The sequence below is a fragment of the Oncorhynchus kisutch genome, linkage group LG13 (assembly GCF_002021735.2).
Source record: "Oncorhynchus kisutch isolate 150728-3 linkage group LG13, Okis_V2, whole genome shotgun sequence".
Taxonomy (NCBI): domain Eukaryota; kingdom Metazoa; phylum Chordata; class Actinopteri; order Salmoniformes; family Salmonidae; genus Oncorhynchus; species Oncorhynchus kisutch.
The window spans coordinates 60,017,364-60,037,440 of NC_034186.2; the positions used below are offsets into that span (position 1 = coordinate 60,017,364).

General features: G+C 44.9%; 1 protein-coding gene across 1 annotated transcript in view; it reads left to right on the top strand.

Annotated features, from left to right (window-relative positions):
• LOC109887216 (synaptic vesicle glycoprotein 2A) overlaps positions 1–20,077 on the top strand; it is a 49,874-nt gene that overhangs the window by 12,216 nt on the left and 17,581 nt on the right. Inside the window, exon 2 of the mRNA XM_031786755.1 lies at positions 11,209–11,976. Coding sequence (XP_031642615.1) covers positions 11,370–11,976 — 607 coding nt within the window. The 5' untranslated portion in view covers positions 11,209–11,369. The remainder of the gene's footprint in view (positions 1–11,208; positions 11,977–20,077) is intronic.

Consider the following 20,077-nt stretch of genomic DNA (forward strand, 5'->3'; position numbering starts at 1 on the left):
CATTCACTCTTCTGTCCTCAAATAATACTTTACTGTAAACTCCATCCAGAGCATTATGGATAATCTTCCTGATTAGCTAGTTCATGTAAGCACCCGCCAGACTACTGTATTGGACAGCCAAACAATACTATATTGTTGAGGCAAACTATACTCCCGTGGAAGTAAATTGAGTTGTCTTACCACATATAGAATCTGTGGGATTTCATCAAACCACAGTTGAGTCAGGAGGATATGATTAGAGTGGGAGAGTAGAGACCTGTCTATACAGTGCACTATCTATCTGTTTGGTGTTTTTAGTCCTACTGTCATCCATCTTCTTACTCCATTACTGGCTGACTTCTCCCCGGCAACCCTGTCTCCCGTAAATGTTTAGAAAGCCTCCGCTGAATAAAATATCACTCCTTTATCACGTGCATTTCTCTCATTGGTGGATATATACCCCACATTGTCAAATGGAGATCTGTTTGAAGTGGATTTAAATGACCGATTTATATGCACATTCACCTAGCTTATCCAAGTGTAGCCAAAGGCTAAATTGAAGTGTCCCTATTCAGCACAGTTGTGGGTTTCCTGTGGAAGGGTTTTCTTACTAGTAGGATATATGACAACAGTTAGCTTTTACTCACAGACTCCCCAAGCCACTCATGCCATGTTGTAATGGGATCTTGACTCTTGTCCTTGGCAGAGTGACTGACAATCTGTGCTCCAGTGAACTGTAAACAGAGGAGTCAGAGAGAGTCGACTGAAACGGAAACATCATATTCCCTCCTTACTCCATTGTTTGAACAGAGGGAGACACTGTGCACAAAGATCGATACAGCTTACTGTACAAATGTATACACCGAAAGGTATGTAGGGTCTCATGTACTGTGATTAAACAAACAAGGCTTTTGGACAGCCAGCCAGACAACTGTACTGTGCAAACAAGCCTTATATTGAATTATAGGGCCTACTCCATTGTATCTGTTTTCATTGACTTGTGACTTTTATTGATTGTCTCACACCTTATACTGCATGACATAAAGTTGGGCCTATGTCTCTAGTATTCTCTTTTAACATACATCGTTTTTCCAACTCATAAACTTTCTTGGGTGGATTAATAGCCCTGGTAGCATTAGCACTAAACTAGAATTGTTTTAAGCCACGGTGACATACCCTTCTGGCACAAAACTGTCTGAACTTGTTGTTGTCTTTAACTTCAGCATATATTCCTCCATTACCATTAGCACAATGGTTTTAGGGTGGAAATTGACAGTGTTGTATCACATTTAGCAAATGCTCCTTAGCATTAGCAATGATTTGATTGGAAATTGACCCACACAACTTCAGCTGTTGACTGTTGCCTAGCCCAATGCTGGAGTCTAAATTTACTAGCTGTATTTTAGCCGTGGTAGGGCCTTTTAAGTTAAGCAAATACAGTAGCTTCAGCCAGAGCAAAAGGCTGTTCCGCTTTAGTGCACTGCCTCAGTTTTAACGTGCTAGCTAGCGTTATCTTAGCTTCAGGGTAGGTTATTTCCTGTTTCTCTCTGCTCTCTTTTATTGTGAGCAAGCTGCTGCTCTGTTCCGGTTTCGTGTGTGGTGTAGAGAGGAGCTCCACTGACCCCCTGGCATCCTCTCAGCTCACTAGAAGGAAATAGGTTTAAATAATTAAGTCTTTCATCACTGGCAAACGACAGCTGGGGTTTTGGTCCGGCTCCCTTTGGACACCTAATTTATTATCAATTTACACTTCATTGAAGATGCCAGGCCCAATAGGAGTTGTGCTTTACTTTGGAATAACTCATTACATTGTTATCTTATCGACTTTCTTGCTGTTTATCCCGTATATTAAGCCCTTTGTTGTTGCATATTTCCAAACGGATTTTCTGTCTTGTTGTGGCCAAATGTCCACATCATGACTCACAGATTAGTTCACGTTTTTTTTAGTACTAACAGCCACATACTTGATGCAGCATAACTCTCAAGTAGAGAATGGTTTATTATTCCAGGCTAAAGAGTCTATCTGTACCTACTCATATCTATCAGTAGTGGGGATGGTTAAAGAGAAATCTGATGGTGATGGCTAGCTCATTGCATTTAGTAGTGAGTGGCTCCTGAAGTCGTGACCATGGAGACAAAGGACAGCCAGCCAACCGGCTGGTGTCTCCGAGAGGGATAGAAGATTGACTGAGGCGCTGTGTGAAGATCAAGATCTCTAGACCAAGAGCAGAGGTGGGCGGTTTTATGTGCCCTGAAGATCTTGGATTGCTAAGAGATGATACAATATGCTTTTGGTTTTGGAGCAGCTCTTTTATAGAATAGCCTAGCTCAGTGGACCATTAAAGTAAGGTCTCTAGAATGGGGTAGGTGAGTAATAGCCCTCTTAAACTATTAAAGATCAGGAGCAGAGGTTAGACCTTTAAGGCAGTAAGGAGTAACTATATTTCAGTAGGTGGGGGAGGTTTAATACAGCTTTTATTCTTCTGTTTTAGTGTCACGTTTTCTTATCCAAACACAGAACTAAATATGTCCTCTGGGTGGGCCTCATTCATCTTCTCTGACGACACATGGAATATGTCCTCTGGTTGCTAGATTGAGATGTCTTACCAAAGCAGACAGCTCCCAACAGAGTCATTCTGTGTAAGGATCCTTGTAAACTATGGCCCATTAACCACTAATGATGTTAAGGCAGGAAACTCCTCCACCAATACAGGCAGGCACAAGGGACAACAGTTTTTATGCATGGCGACATATTCTGATACATTGTCTGTCTGTTTCAAATGATATCATTTTCTCTTCTTTGAAAATAATTCATATCAACATGGATTCATTGGATTCCCTCTCAGCCCACATTTCCAATATCATTGCCAATGAATATATACTGTTGTCAAAGTATGCAATGATTCAATGTATTCAATGTTGTCTTCTTAGAGAGGCTGCTGGCATACAAATCAGCATATATAACTATTCTCCTCCTCTTTACGCACTAACTCCATGTGTAATGCAACCACAAGGTTGTTCCCTTCCTGGGAAACCTGCTTGTTACAGCAAGTCTCATGTTTTATGCATACTGTATGTCTGCTCTTGTTCACCTGCCAAAGGTCCTACAGGAGGATTTCCATTTCATATTTACCTCCTTATGTTTTTCAAGTACTTCTGCCTTTTGGCTTTACCACAATTCATATTCCCACCTGCACATCAAGCTCTGTTCAGTAGGAATGGAAGATTGTCTCTCTTGTGCTTTCTCTTCCATGAAAGATGCTTGTGGTACAATGGACCCTGGTTTAAATGCAATGGCTTCAGGATTCCCGAGCCATACAGATGTAGGATCTTAATTTGAGCCAGTTTGCTACAGCAGGAAAGTAATCCTACAGCAACAGGAAATGTGAATTATTATGCGGATTATAATTAATTAATGGACATTTTTGTAGGGGTTGATACATTTTTTCGTAAGGTCAAATCAAGTCTGAAATTTCAAAGTGGAAATTACAAACTTTAGAAGCCGTTTTAAAACTCAAATACACTACAAGTTTGCATTTCATGCTGTGCAGGAAAATTCTCAGCAACAAAAGAGTGATCAGATTAAGATCCTACATCTGTAGCTAGCAGATAGGGTCTGACTCAGAGGCAGGGATTTCAAGGGCCAGTAGGGGCCATCTCACTCACTGCCATTTATATGGAAATCAGGTTTCTATGTACCACTCTGGTGGCACCTAATGCACACTTTACCATGTGAAGTGGATGAAGCAAATCCACATACAATATTCTGGCCTATATTAGCCCAGCAGCGAACAAGGAGAGGACATGATATGTAGAGAATATTAACATGCAATTCAATGCAATCTAAATAATTTATCTTGACATGCAACCATGTTTCAGTGTCGCAGTTTCTGTTAATGGAAGCCTTTGTGACTTATTGTGTACGTAATGTTGCTGCTACCATCTCTTATGACCGAAAAGAGCTTCTGGACATCAGAACAGCGATTATTATTATTGTTTTAATGAGTCGGACGGGACTTGCTCCAAACATCCGAACAGGCCCTCATCCCCATCATTCGCAGGAGAGAAAAAAAAGCGATTTTGCGGAAAGAGATCAGGGGGCCTTGTGAGGATCAAGCGACGGGTGGCTAATCTGCCTTTGACATCCGTACTGTTATCCAATGTTCAATCGCTGGAAAATAAATGGGATGAACTGAAAGCACGTATATCCTACCAACGGGACTTCAAAAACTGTAATATCTTATGTTTGACAGAGTCGTGGCTGAACGACGACATTAATAACATACCGCTGGCAGGTTATACACTCTATCGGCAGGATAGAACAGCAGCCTCTGGTAAGACATGGTGCGAATTCCTATGTATATTTGTAAACAACAGCTGGTGCACGATATCTAAGGAAGCCTCGAGGTTTTGCTTGCCTGAGGTAGAGTATCTCATGATAAGATGTAGACCACACTATCTACCTAGAGAGTTTTCATCTGTATTAGCTGTCTATATACCACCACAGACCGATGCTGGCTCTAAACTCAATGAGCTGTATACTGCCATAAGAAAACAGGAAAACGCTCATCCAGAGGTGGCTCTCCTAGTGGCTGGATACTTTAATGCAGGGAAACTTAAATCAGTTTGACCTAATTTCTATCAGCATATGTTAAATGTGCAACCAGAGGGATCTTTACTCCTTTACCACCTTTACTCCACACACAGAGACACATACAAAGCTCTCCCTCGCCCTCCATTTGGCAAATCTGACCTTCATTTTATCCTCATGATTTCTGCTTACAAGCAAAAATTAAAGCAGGAAGCACCAGTGACTCTGTCTATTGAAAAGTGGTCAGATGAAGCAGATGCTAAACTAAAGGACTGTTTTGCTAGCACAGACTGGAATATGTTTGGGGATTCATCCGATGGTATTGAGGAGTACAGCAATTCACTCACTCGCTTCATCAATAAGTTAATCGATGACGACGTCCCCACAGTGACTGTACGTACATACCCCAACCAGAAGCCATGGATTACAGGCAACATTCACACTGAGCTAAAGGGTAGAGCTGCAGCTTTCAAGGAGCGGGACTCTAACCCGGAAGCTTATTAGAAATCCCACTATGCTCTCCGACGAACCATCTAACAGGCAAAGCATCAATACAAGACTAAGATTGAATCGTACTATGCAGCCGATGTGAGTAAGACCTTTAAACAGGTCAACATTCACAAGGCCGCAGGGCTAGATGGATTACCAGCATGCGCTGACCAACTGGCAAGTGTCTTCATGACATTTTCAACCTCTCCCTGTCTGAGTCTGTAGTACCAACATGTTTCAAGCAGTCCACCATAGTCCCTGTGCCCAAGAACACTACGTTAACCTGTCAAATGACTACCCACCCGTAGCACTCACGTCTGTAGCCATGAAATGCTTTGAAAGGCTGGTCATGGCTCACATCAACAACAGTATCCCAGAAACCCTAGACCCACTCCAATTTGCATACCGCACCAACAGATCCACAGATTATGAAATCTCTATGGCTCGGCACACTGCCCTTTCACACCTGGACAAAAGGAACACCTGTATGTGAGAATGCTATTCATTGACCACAGCTCAGAGTTCAACACCATCGTGCTCTCAAAGATCATCACTAAGCTAAGGACCCTGGGACTAAACACCTTCCTCTGCAACTGGTTCCTGGACTTCCTGACGGGCCGACCCCTAGGTGGCAAGGGTAGGTAACATCCGCCACGCTGATCCTCCACCCAGCACAGCCAGAAGAGGACTGGCCACCCCTCATAGCCTGGTTCCTCTCTAGGTTTCTTCCTAGGTTTTGGCCTTTCTAGGGAGTTTTTCCTAGCCACCGTGCTTCTACACCTGCATTGCTTGCTGTTTGGGGTTTTAGGCTGGGTTTCTGTACAGCACTTTGATAAATCAGCTGATGTAAGAAGGGCTATATAAATAAATTTGATTTTGATTTGATCGTCAACACGGGGGCCCCTCAGGGGTGCGTGCTCAGTCCCCTCCTGTACTCCCTGTTCATTCATGACTGCACGGCCAGACACGACTCCAACACCATCATTAAGTTTGCCGATGACACAACAGTGGTAGGCCTGATCACCGACAACGATGAGACAGCCTATAGGGAGGAGGTCAGAGACCTGACCGTGTAGTGCAAGGACAACAACCTCTCCCTCAATGTGATTAAGACGAAGGAGATGATTGTGGACTACAGGAAAAGGAGGACCAAGCACGCCCCCTTTCTCATCGACAGGGCTGTAGTGGAGCAGGTTGACAGCTTCAAGTTCCTTGGCGTCTACATCACCAACAAACTAACATGGTCCAAGCACACCAGACAGTCGTGAAGAGGGCACGACAAAACCTATTTCCCCTCAGGAGAAAAAAAAGATTTGGCATGGGTCCTCAGATCTTCAAAAGGTTTTACAGCTGCACCATCAAGAGCATCCTGACGGGTTGCATCACTGCCTGGTATGGCAACTGCTCTTCCTCCGACCGCAAGGCATTACAGAGGGTAGTGCATACTGCCCAGTACATCACCGCAGCCAAGCGTCCTGCCATCCAGGACCTCTATACCAGGCGGTGTCAGAGGAAGACTCCAGCCACCCTAGTCATAGACTGTCTCTCTGCTACCGCACGGCAAGTGGTACCAGAGCGCCAAGTCTAGGTCCAAGAGGCTTCTAAACAGCTTCTACTCCCAAGCCATAAGACTCCTGAACATCTAATCAAATGGCCGGTACCCCCTGTATATAGCCACGCTATATTGACTTGGTAGAAAAGACAGAGGTCATAGATGACTGATATAGCGGCTGTTGTTTCCGGGGTTCATTTTCAGTCTAAGTGAGTGTTTCTTGGAAACTCAGTCTTCCCAGAAGACCTTTGGGTTCAGTGATCTCTGCCAGTCTGTTGTGTGAGCTGCTCCCCAGCCCTCCACCCCCTCCCCCCCCCCCCAACCCCTTCCCTCATCTCCTCCAGTTTCTATCCCATCTGATCTCATGCTACTTAACCAGGACACTTCTAATACAGTACAGGAAGTAGTCCGTTTGGTAAGGCTGTAATAGTAGCCTGTTACACAGTTGACTTGGTAGTTACGTATGTGCCTTTTAGGTACCAGGTACTGAATCACAGCACCAGAGAGTACCCCTTGTCTAACAGGTACTAGCTGAAATAGCACTGTAAAATAGTGTTAACAGATAAAAGGGGGGCCACTAACCAAAGAAGGGTGGGGACTGTTACAATATTTCAGAGTGTGTGCATGGTCATTGGGTTCAGCTATGGTCTATGGATCCTCCCTGAGGCCTGTTCTCTTCTCCTGCTGTGTCTCCTCCTCTTCAAAGGGCCAGAGAATCCAATAGCACTAGGCAGCCACAGTGGGCACCAACACCACTCTATCAAGGGATCAGCTTCACACTGTCTCCTACACACCACCATTTCAGATGGGTGTTATTATCAAACTAACAACATGCAGTCACATTTCGGAGATAATCAAATTAGTATTCACTAAAGAAACATCACATTTTAAGGTTGTATAGTAGTCTGGGCTATATATTGTGCCGGGATTTCAATGAACAGTGTGCACACTTTCTCTCTAAAGATACTGTATAGTAATCTGACAATCTGACTGCATCTGTTTCCCTTGGCTGTATTGCTGTATTCCTCTGTGAGACAAATTAGACGGACCTGTGTGTGTTAATGGTGACAGAGGTGCAGGGAAAAGAGCAGACCACTCAGCTGCCAGATTTAGACTGTTCTCTCTCCTTGTTCTCCGGGTCAAGGTTTAACCTGCCTGCTATCTCTGGAGACTCTAGCAAGAGCAGAGAGACTTTGGGAGGTTAAACGGCACAGCCCAGTCAGGTTAGTGTTGCCGATAGGGCCACAAGGAGAGGAATACACAACAGAAAGAACAGAGTGAAGCTGAGAACCAATTATCCTTACCCACAAATAACAGAGAGAGAGAGAGAGCCGGGGGAGGGAGAGAGAGAAACAGAGATAGGGAAGGAGTGACAGAGAATGAGCGTGAGGAGAGGGTGAGAATGATGGACAAGGGGCCACACTAACTAGACACACACTAGACACTCACTAGACACTCACTAGACACTCAATAGACACACATTAGACACACACTAGACACACACTAGACACACACTAGACACTCACTAGACACTCACTAGACACATACCAGACCACACTAGACACACACTAGACACACACTAGACACACACTAGACACACACTAGACACTCACTAGACACACACTAGACACTCACTAGACACACACTATACACTCACCTGACACATACTAGACCACACAAGACACTCACTAGACACATACTAGGCACACACTAGACACTCACTAGACACTCACTAGACACATACTAGACCACACAAGACCATACTAGACACACACTAGACACTCACTAGACACACACTAGACACACACTAGACACTCACTAGACACTCACTAGACACATACTAGACCACACAAGACCATACTAGACACACACTAGACACACACTAGACACTCACCTGACACATACTAGACCATACTAGACACTCACCTGACACATACTAGACCACACAAGACCATACTAGACACACACTAGACACTCACTAGACCATACTAGACCACACTAGACACTCACTAGACACACACTAGACACTCACTAGACACACACTAGATACTCACTAGACACTCACTAGACACATACCAGACCACACTAGATACTCACTAGACACACACTAGACACTCACTGGACACACACTAGACACTCACTAGACACACACTAGACACTCACTAGACCACACTAGACACTCACTAGACACACACTAGACACTCACTAGACACACACTAGATACTCACTAGACACTCACTAGACACTCACTAGACACATACCAGACCACACTAGATACTCACTAGACACACACTAGACACTCACTGGACACACACTAGACACTCACTAGACACACACTAGACACTCACTAGACACCCACTAGACACTCACCTGACACATACTAGACCACACAAGACACTCACTAGACACATACTAGGCACACACTAGACACTCACTAGACACTCACTAGACACATACTAGACCACACAAGACCATACTAGACACACACTAGATACTCACTAGACACACACTAGACACTCACCTGACACATACTAGACCATACTAGACACACGCTAGACACTCACTAGAAACTCATTAGACACTCACTAGACACATACTAGACCACACTAGACACTCACTAGACACACACTAGACACTCACTAGACACACACAAGATACTCATTAGACACTCACTAGACACTCACTAGACACATACCAGACCACACTAGATACTCACTAGACACACACTAGACACTCACTAGACACTCACTAGACACTCACTAGACACTCGCTAGACACACACTAGACACTCACTAGACACTCACTAGACACTCGCTAGACACACACTAGACACTCACTAGACACTCACTAGACACTCACTAGACACTCGCTAGACACACACTAGACACTCACTAGACACACACTAGACACTCGCTAGACACCCACTAGACACTCGCTAGACACCCACTAGACACTCGCTAGACACACACTAGACACACACTAGACACTCACTAGACACACACTAGACACTCGCTAGACACCCACTAGACACTCGCTAGACACCCACTAGACACTCGCTAGACACACACTAGACACTCACTAGACACACACTAGACACTCGCTAGACACACACTAGACACCCACTAGACACACACTAGACACTCACTAGACACTCACTAGACACTCACTAGACACACACTAGACACTCGCTAGACACCCACTAGACACTCGCTAGACACACACTAGACACACACTAGACACTCACTAGACACACACTAGACACTCGCTAGACACACACTAGACACCCACTAGACACACACTAGACACTCACTAGACACACACTAGACACTCGCTAGACACACACTAGACACCCACTAGACACACACTATACACTCACCTGACACATACTAGACACTCACTAGACACCCACTAGACACACACTATACACTCACCTGACACATACTAGACACACACTAGACACCCACTAGACACACACTATACACTCACCTGACACACACTAGACACCCACTAGACACACACTAGACACACACTAGACACACACTAGACACTCGCTAGACACACACTAGACACCCACTAGACACACACTAGACACTCACTAGACACTCGCTAGACACTCACTAGACACCCACTAGACACATACTAGACCACAATAGACATACTAAGAAAACATTATTGCCACGCCACATCAGTTCACTGAATTCCACAAGATGATTTTAAAGTGATATCGCTGAAGGACTAAGCTATCTCCCAAAAGAAACTGGTAGTGTTACCTAATTGCCTACTGTAGCTCATCGTATTAATGCATTAATCTGCTAGACATATAGGCTTATATCACCCCGTTCTCCAGATTGTCGGACATGAAGTAATAATGTCTCTTTATAGACTTCCTGGGAACAAATGTAATTGCAGTGCTCCTAACTGGGCCGTCAGTGTAGCAGTATGTTCCCTTGAAGGTTTGATTCAAGCCGAGAGCCATTGGAAATGCCATGCTGTGACCTGTGGATGGGCTGGGAGAGACCTATGAGATAACTGGTGCTCAATCAATGTAGGCCACTGAGTTTGAACAAGAGCTCTTCTGTCGTTTTCTACTTAAAGCTGTCATGTCCACTTATTAAGGACATTACATTGGGTCAGATAAGGTGGGCTGACTGGGTTCAGCCATAGGAATAAGGCCATTTGTTGAGAATCATGAATAATGGTATTGAGAACCTCCATGCGGTTACTGACTTCACTTGAGTTTGGCTTTCTGTGGCACGTGCAGTACAGGAGGCAGGACGGATCATAATAATTGCTGGAATGGAGTGAATGGAATGGTATCAAACAGGTGTTTGATGTGTTCGATACCATTCCATTTATCCGTTCAAGCCATTACTATGAGCCCATCCTCCCAATTAAGGTGCCACCGGCCAGCTGTCATGTACAGACGCAGGTGTATACTCTTGTGAAAATTGGAACAGTATGGAAACACCATCGTTTGTATTTCTTGATTGGAAGTTGGAGTGAGAATGAGTGAGAACTGTGATGGACAGTTGATGCTGCGCAGTTTCTTTACACTGTTGGAGGTGCCATTCTAACAGAATCCTCTCTTTCATTCCAGGTCTCAATTTGGAGGAAAATATTCTGGCTGTAGCTGATAGAAGAGCTGTCCGTGGCGCTGAATTCCAGATCCACAGAGATCCCCAGTTCACACCCATGCTCTTGTGCCACTCCTGATATCTCCCATTCCTAGCAGCAACCAACCTCACCGCCAGAGCTAAGATGGACGACGACTATGGACGAGACGGACGGCAGGACTTCATCCGCGGCGCCAAAGACATCGCCAAGGTGGTGAAGAAGCAGGCGGGCAAGAAGGTGGGCCGCAGTGTGGACAAAATGGCCGACGAGTACACCAAGCGCTCGTACAAGCGCTTCGAGGAAGAGGACGACGATGACGACTACCCCGTGCAGCAGAGCCAAGATGGCGACGGCTACTACCGCAACGACAGCCGGGCCAACGACGACGAGGGCGGCCACAGCGACTCCACGGAAGGTCACGACGAAGACGATGAGATCTACGAGGGCGAGTATCAGGGAATCCCCCGGGCAGAGTCCGGAAAAACGGTACCGGTGGACGGGATTGCCCCCCAAGCTCAGATCAGGGACCTGGCCCAGTTCGAGGCAGAGAGGAGGAAGGATCAGGAGGAGTTGGCCCAGCAGTACGAGACCATCCTACAGGAGTGTGGCCATGGGAAGTTCCAGTGGACGCTGTACTTTGTTCTGGGGCTGGCGCTGATGGCGGACGGTGTGGAGATCTTCGTGGTGGGCTTTGTGCTGCCCAGCGCAGAGAAGGACATGTGTCTGTCAGAGGAAAGCAAGGGCATGTTGGGTAAGATGGTTCTAATGGCCAGCCTGCTGTCAATTATTCTAAATGTATTACACTCTCTCTATTCCGGTTCCCTTATCTGTCTTTCCCTCCTTGTTTATTCGATCTGTAGTCTTCTCACTCTATTTAGTATTCTCACTCTCTTTTTCCCTCTCACTCTATTTAGTCCTCTCACTCTATTTAGTCCTCTCACTCTATTCACTCATCTCACTCTATTTAGCCCTCACACTTTATTTAGCCCTCACTCTATTTAGCCCTCGCACTTTATTTAGCCCTCTCACTCTCTTTAGCCCTCTCACTCTATTTACTCCTCTCACTCTATTTAGCTCTCTCACTTTCTTTAGCCCTCTCACTTTATTTAGTCCTCTCACTCTCTATAGTCCTCTCACTCTCTTTAGCATTCTCGCTCTCTTTAGCCCTCTCACTCTATTTAGCCCTCTCACTCTATTTAGCCCACTCACTCTTTTTTTACCTTTCACTCTATTTAGCCCTCTCACTCTCTTTTTCGCTCTCACTCTATTTAGCCCTCTCCCTCTATTTAGCCCTCTCACTCTCTTTAGCCCTCTCACTCTCTCTTGCCCTCTCATTCTCTTTTTCCCTCTCACTCTCTTTAGCCCTCTCACTATTTAAAACGCTCACTCTATTTATCCCTATCACTCTCTTTAGCCCTCTCACTCTATTTAGCACTCTCACTCGCTATAGTCCTCTCACTCTATTTTTTCCTTCTCACTCTATTTAGCCCTCTCACTCTATTTAGTCCTCTTACTATTTAAAATGCTCACTCTATTTATTGCTATCACTCTCTTTTTTCCCTCTCACTCTAATTAGCCCTCTCACTCTATTTAGCCCTCTCACTCTATTTTTCCCTCTCACTCTATTTAGCCCTCTCACTCCATTTAGCCCTCACTCTCTTTAGCCCTCTCACTCTCTTTAGCCCTCTCACTCTCTCTTGCCCTCTCACTCTCTTTTTCCCTCTCACTCTCTTTAGCCCTCTCACTATTTAAAACGCTCACTCTATTTATCCCTATCACTCTCTTTAGCCCTCTCACTCTATTTAGCACTCTCACTCGCTATAGTCCTCTCACTCTATTTTGCCCTCTCACTCTATTTAGCCCTCTCACTCTATTTAGTCCTCTTACTATTTAAAATGCTCACTCTATTTATTGCTATCACTCTCTTTTTCCCTCTCACTCTAATTAGCCCTCTCACTCTATTTAGCCCTCTCACTCTATTTTGCCCTCTCACTCCATTTAACCCTCTCACTCTATTGATCTATCTCACTCTATTTATCCCTCTCACTCTATTTAGCCCTCTCACTCCATTTAGCCCTCTCACTCTATTTAGCTATCTCTCTCTATTTAGTTCTCTCGCTTTATTTAGCCCTCGCACTCCATTTAGCCCTCTCACTCTATTTAGCTATCTCTCTCTATTTAGTCATCTCACTCCATTTAGCCCTCTCACTCTATTTAGCTATCTCTCTCTATTTAGTCATCTCACTCTATTTACCCCTCTCACTCCATTTAGCCCTCTCACTCTATTCAGCTATCTCTCTCTATTTAGTCCTCTCGCTCTCTTTTTCCCTCTCGCTCTCTTTTCTCCTCTCGCTCTATTTAGCTATCTCTCTCTATTTAGTCATCTCACTCCATTTAGCCCTCTCGCTCTCTTTAGTCCTCTCGCTCTCTTTAGTCCTCTCACTCTCTTTACCCATCTCGCTCTCTTTAGCCCTCTCAATCTATTTAGCCATCTCACTCTCTTTAGCCCTCACACTTTCTTGCCCTCTCACTCTCTTTAGCCCTCTCACTCTATTTAGCCCTCTCACTCTATTTAGTCCTCTCACTATTTAAAACGCTCACTCTATTTATCGCTATCACTCTCTTTTTCCCTCTCACTCTATTTAGCCCTCTCACTCTATTTAGCCCTCTCAGTCTATTTAGCCCTCTCACTCTATTTAGCCCTCTCTCTCTATTTAGCCCTCTCACTCTATTTAGCCCTCTCTCTATTTAGCTATCCCACTCTATTTAGCCCTCTCACTCTATTTAGTCCTCTCACTCCATTTAGCCCTCTCACTTTATTTAGCTATCTCTCTCTATTTAGCCCTCTCACTCTATTTAGTCCTCTTACTATTTAAAATGCTCACTCTATTTATCGCTATCGCTCTCTTTTTCCCTCTCACTCTAATTAGCCCTCTCACTCTATTTAGCCCTCTCGCTCTCTTTTCCCCTCTCACTCTCTTTAGCCCTCTCACTCTCTATAGTACTCTCACTATCTTTAGCAATCTCACTCTCTTTAGCCCTCTCGCTCTATTTAGCACTCTCAATCTATTTAGCCCTCTCACTCTCTTTAGCCCTCTCACTCTCTTTAGCCATCTCACTCTCTTTAGCCCTCTCACTCTCTTTAGCCATCTCACTCTCGTTAGCCCTCACACTCTCGTTAGCCCTCACACTCTCGTTAGCCCTCACACTCTCTTTAGCCATCTCACTCTCTTTAGCCATCTCACTCTCTTTAGCCCTCACACTTTCTTGCCCTCTCACTCTCTTTAGTCCTCTCACTCTATTTAGCCCTCTCACTCTATTTAGCCTTCTCGCTCTCTTTAGCCCCCTCACTCTCTTTAGCCCCTTCACTCTCTTCTTGCCCTCTCACTCTCTTTAGCCCTCTCACTCTCTTTAGTTCTCTCACTCTCTTTAGTTCTCTCACTCTCTTTTGTCCTCTCACTTTATTTAGCCCTCTCACTCTATTTACCCCTCTCACTCTCTTTTTCGCTCTCACTCTATTTAGCCCTCTCACTCTCTTTATCCCTCTCACTCCATTTAGCCCTCTCACTCTCTTTAGCTATCTCTCTCTATTTAGTCCTCTCGCTCTCTTTTCCCTTCTCGCTCTATTTAGCCCTCTCACTCTATTTAGCACTCTCACTCTATTTAGCTATCTCACTCTATTTAGCCCTCTCGCTCTCTTTTGCCCTCTCGCTCTCTTTTCCCCTCTCACTCTCTTTAGCCCTCTCACTGTCTTTAGCCCTCCCAATCTATTTAGCCCTCTCACTCTCTTTAGCCCTCTCACTCTCTTTAGCCCTCTCACTCTCTATCGTCCTCTCACTCTATTTTCCCTCTCACTCTCTATAGTCCTCTCACTCTCTATAGTCCTCTCACTCTCTTTAGTCCTCTCACTCTATTTAGCCCTCTCACTCTATTTAGCATTCTCACTCTCTTTAGCCTTCTCACTCTCTCTTGCCCTCTCACTCTCTTTAGCCCCTTCACTCTCTTCTTGCCCTCTCACTCTCTTTTGTCCTCTCACTTTATTTAGTCATTTCACTGCATTTATTCCTCTCATTCTCTTTAGCCCCTCACAATCTTTAGCCCCTTAACTCTCTTTAGCCCTCTCACTCTCTTTATCAGTTTTTGACTGCATCTCTCTATTCCCTACAATAGCAAGCTTGAGTTCACAGAGGAAGCCTATTCAAGGGATTCTTCGGGATTTTGGCAATGAGGCATGCATGCTAGTAGATACCCATAGACTTCCAGTCATTGCACTAATGCTAGTTAGCATTAGTTCAAGAAACTACCTCTATCGCCCTTCATACTGGGCTCCCTAGTGGCGCAGCGGTCTAAGGCACTGCATCTCAGTGCAAGAGTAACTACAGTCCCTGTTTCGATTCCAGGCTGTATCACATCCGGCCGGGATTGGGAGTCCCATAGAGAGGCGCACAATTGGCCCAACGTCGTCCGGGTTTGCCCGGGGTAGGCCGTCATTGTAAATAAGAATTTGTTCTTAACTGCCTTGCCTAGTTAAAAAAATGTTTTAAAAAAGTTTAATACTGGACACCGAGACATAAAAATGGCATCCACAAATTCATCTGGCACTGGGAAAGTACAGTCATGGCCAAAGGTTTTGAATGACACAAATATTGATTTTCACAAAGTCTGCTGCCTCAGTTTGTATGAGGGCAATTTGCATATACTCCATAATGTTATGAAGAGTGATCAGATGAATTGCAATTAATTGCAAAGTCCCTCTTTGCCATGCAAATTAACTGAATCCCCCCAAAACATTTCCACTGCATTTCAGCCCTGCCACAAAAGGACCAGCTGACATCATGTCAGTGATTCTCTCGTTAACACAGGTGTGAGTGTTGATGAGGACAAGGCTGGAGATCACTCTGTCATGCTGATTGAGTTCATGGTTACCTGCAAGGAAACACGTGCCGTCATCATTGCTTTTCACAAAAAGGGCTTCTCAGGCAAGGATATTGCTGCCAGTAAGATTGCAACTATATCAACCATTTATCGGATCATCAAGAACTTCAAGGAGAGCGGTTCAATTGTTGTGAAGAAGGCTACAGGATGCCCAAGAAGGTCCAGCAAGTGCCAGGACCGTCTCCTGAAGTTGATTCAGCTGCGGGATTGGGGCACCACCAGTACAGAGCTTGCTCAGGAATGGCAGCAGGCAGGTGTGAGTGCATCTGCACGCACAGTGAGGCAAAGACTTTTGTAGGATGGCCTGGTGTCAAGAACGGCAGCAAAGAAGCCACTTCTCTCAGGGACAGACTGATATTCTGCAAAAGGTACAGGGATTGGACTGCTGAGGACTGGGTTAAAGTCATTTTCTCTGATGAATCCCCTTTCCGATTGTTTGGGTCATCCGGAAAAAAGCTTGTCCGGAGAAGACAAGGTGAGCGCTACCATCAGTCCTGTGTCATGCCAACAGTAAAGCATCCTGAGACCATTCATGTGTGGGGTTGCTTCTCAGCCAAGAGAGTGGGCTCTCTCACAATTTTGCATAAGAACACAGCCATGAATAAAGAATGGTACCAACAGATTCTCAGAGAGCAACTCCTCCCAACCTTCCAGGAACAGTTTGGTGACGAACAATGCCTTTTCCAGCATGATGGAGCACCTCGGGGAACAAAACATCGATATTTTGGGTCCATGGCCAGGAAAATCCCCAGACCTTGATCCCATTGAGAACTTGTGGTCAATCCTCAAGAGGCAGGTGGACAAACAAAACCCCACAAATTCTGACAAACACCAAGCATTGATTATGCAAGAATTTGCTGCCATCAGTCAGGATGTGGCCTAGAAGTTCATTGACAGCATGCCAGGGCGGATTGCAGAGGTCTTGAAAAGAAGGGTCAACACTGCAAATATTGACTCTTTGCATCAACTTCATGTAACTGTCAATTAAAGCATTTGACACTTGTAATTATGCATTGTAATTATACTTCAGTGTTCCATCTGACAAAAATATCAAAAGACACTGAAGCAAACTTTGTGGAATGTAATATTTGTGTCATTCTCAAAACTTTTGGCCACGACTGTAGATAAAGAGCCTCATTGCCAAAATCCACAAGTATCCCTTTAATATAAAATGTTCCCCATACTCTTATTATTTTAACACACTTTATATGGGTTTACAGTATCTCAAGGCCTTTAGGATTCACTGCCCATGTAACTACTGAACGTCCCCTTTAATTCTCAAACCGTCTCTGAAATCCAAGCCAAATCCTATACATGCTTTGGTTCAGGTGTTTTGTAGCAGAATATCCTGCACACTGGAGACCATAGCATAGGCTCATTAAGATAATGGTGTGTGCTGTGCGAAGTTACTCATGTGACCATTTCCCTTCCTGGGGGACAATGTCCAGTCAGAATCCATCCCTAACACGCCATCTCTCTTTGGCCATTCAGCAAGGACACAATGAACGAGGGCTATGGTCAGAACACATTCGACTCATTCTCCGTTTTACTGGCATGCTGTGTTGTGCATGTTTTTTTGATTCATTTTGTTTGTCTTGTTGCTTTTTGTTTGATGTGGGGAGTGAGGTCAGCGTATTGAATGGGGTGTTAAAAGGGGTATCATGTTTTTTTATAGCGCAGCAGGATTGAGAATGGATTCAAAACAATCTCTCTTCATTACCATTACGTTCTCCTCTCTTGTTGTTCGGCCAAAAGTCATACTGGTCCATATTGATTATTTTGTCAATGGCAGTTTTCATATTTAAATTTAGTCAGTGTCTGATCATCCACATCACACTGACATAGAGATGACTCATTTGACATCCAGTCAAGCATGTGTGGGTTGTTTTCTAGTCTACAAATGGTATGTGTGCATGCTTTCGTATGTAATGGATGTGTAAGTATGGACTCCCAGCAGTGACACTCTCCCACATGTGCTCTGGCAGGCGTATATGCTTGTGTTTGTGTCTGTGTGAACGGCATGTGTGTGGACTCTCTCTTTATCTCGATCTCTCTCTCTCTCTCTCTCTCTCTCTCTCTCTGTCTCTTTGTCCCTCACTGGGTCTCTGTACGTGCTGTGTTGGGGGAGCCGGTATGGAAACAAGGCCCTTGGTCTCTCCTCTGTTACACAACATGCCTGACTTGGGCTGAAGTGCGTCTCTCATGTATGCCACTGTGCCTCCCCTGGGTCCTAGTGTCCTCGCTGTTCCCTCCTCCCTGCCTGCCATTGTATTAGTAGGCAGAATAGACCGCTGTTAGTGTTGTCAGAGAGCCAGTCTCTTCAACCTGATGCACTCTGGCGGAACCACACAGTGTGTGTGGGTGTGTGTGCGCGTGCGTGTGTGTGTGCGTGCGTGTGTGTGTGTGAGTTTATGAGTGCATGCGTGTGTGTGTGCGTTTATGAGTGCGTGTGTGTGTGCGTGCGTGTGTATGTGTGTGTGTGATAATGACCATAATATATTCACACCTGCTGCACCCATCCAGCAGCAGTAAGATCCACATTAGTCAAAGTGGTGAATTTGGAAATTGTGACACTGTGCTTGGAACATCAATTTTTTTCATGAAAGATAGAAAGGTACATAGCTACAGATGCATTGTTACATTTCTCTGTACAGAACGCAAATGGAGAATCTTTGGTTGCCATTTTACAGTAGTACTGTCTGCCGCTCAGCAAGAGATTTCTGGGGAACTGCTGGAGATGTAGCTGTAAGATTTCACTGTCAGACAGATTTAACACAGTTGAGCAGATACACTTCATTTCTACTGCCACCAATATCAAGACTCATTGTGTCTTGTTGACAGTGTGGTTATATTCAAATCGTTAGTCGTGGTGCCTTTTCTCTACCGTGTTCATGTTTTCAAGGTGGATGTTAACATAGCCATAACCTTGGGAAAATTCCCACTGTCCCCTTTGGTCTTTTCATTGTGTGCTTGTTTCTTGTTTTCAGATCAGCTGGTAGCCCTGAGGGTAAAGAGAACCTTTCTCTCCCGGTGTCTCCTTGGCCTTTAGATTAACTTGGCACAAACTGCTTAGTATATCAACGGAAGGGTGGGAGAGATGGAAGGAGGGAGAGAGGGAAGGGTGGGAGAGATGGAAGGAGGGAGAGAGGGAAGGGTGGGAGAGATGGAAGGAGGGAGAGAGGGATGATTAAAAAAGGGCTGGACCGTGACCGCAGAGCAGAGCTGTGTCTGTTTTACTCAGCAAAGCAAGGAGGAACATAGTTAGCATTTAAGGGACTGTGAAGGCAGTGTGTTAGTATAATAGCAATGGAAGATGTACGGCTTTTTAGCAAAGGTAGAGTCATGTTAGCATTTAGTGATGCATGTGTATTAGAAAACGATCTTAGCATTGGTAGTATTATATTAGCATTTAGGATATTTTGTGAGTGAACAGTATGTCCTATGTTTAGTGTTTTTAGCAAAGGCGCAACATCAGCATTTTAACAATGTACAGCAAAGTAGGACGTTTTTTAGCTTTTGCAAAGAAACATTAACACCATGATAGATTTACTGCTTTTTTACGAGGGGACAGAATTTGTGAGAGCAGTAGCATGTTGACTGTAATGGTGATGGTCAACTAAATCAACTGGCACAATGCTCTCTACTCTATGAAGGATCCTCTGCCCCTGGCTCACTCAAAAAAAGCCCTGTGCGCTCTCACAGAAAGGGGAAAATGGCTATTAATAGCGCCCCCTTAACCCCGCTTCGAACGCACGAGCACACGCACACGCACACACACACACACACACACACACACACACTCCTCCATAGCCCTGAAGCCTCAGTGAGCTCTGTCACCGCACTGCAGCTCACAGATTGTGTGGACTCCCTCCTCTCATCACTCTCTCTCTTCTCCTCCTCTCCCCTCCCCTACCCAC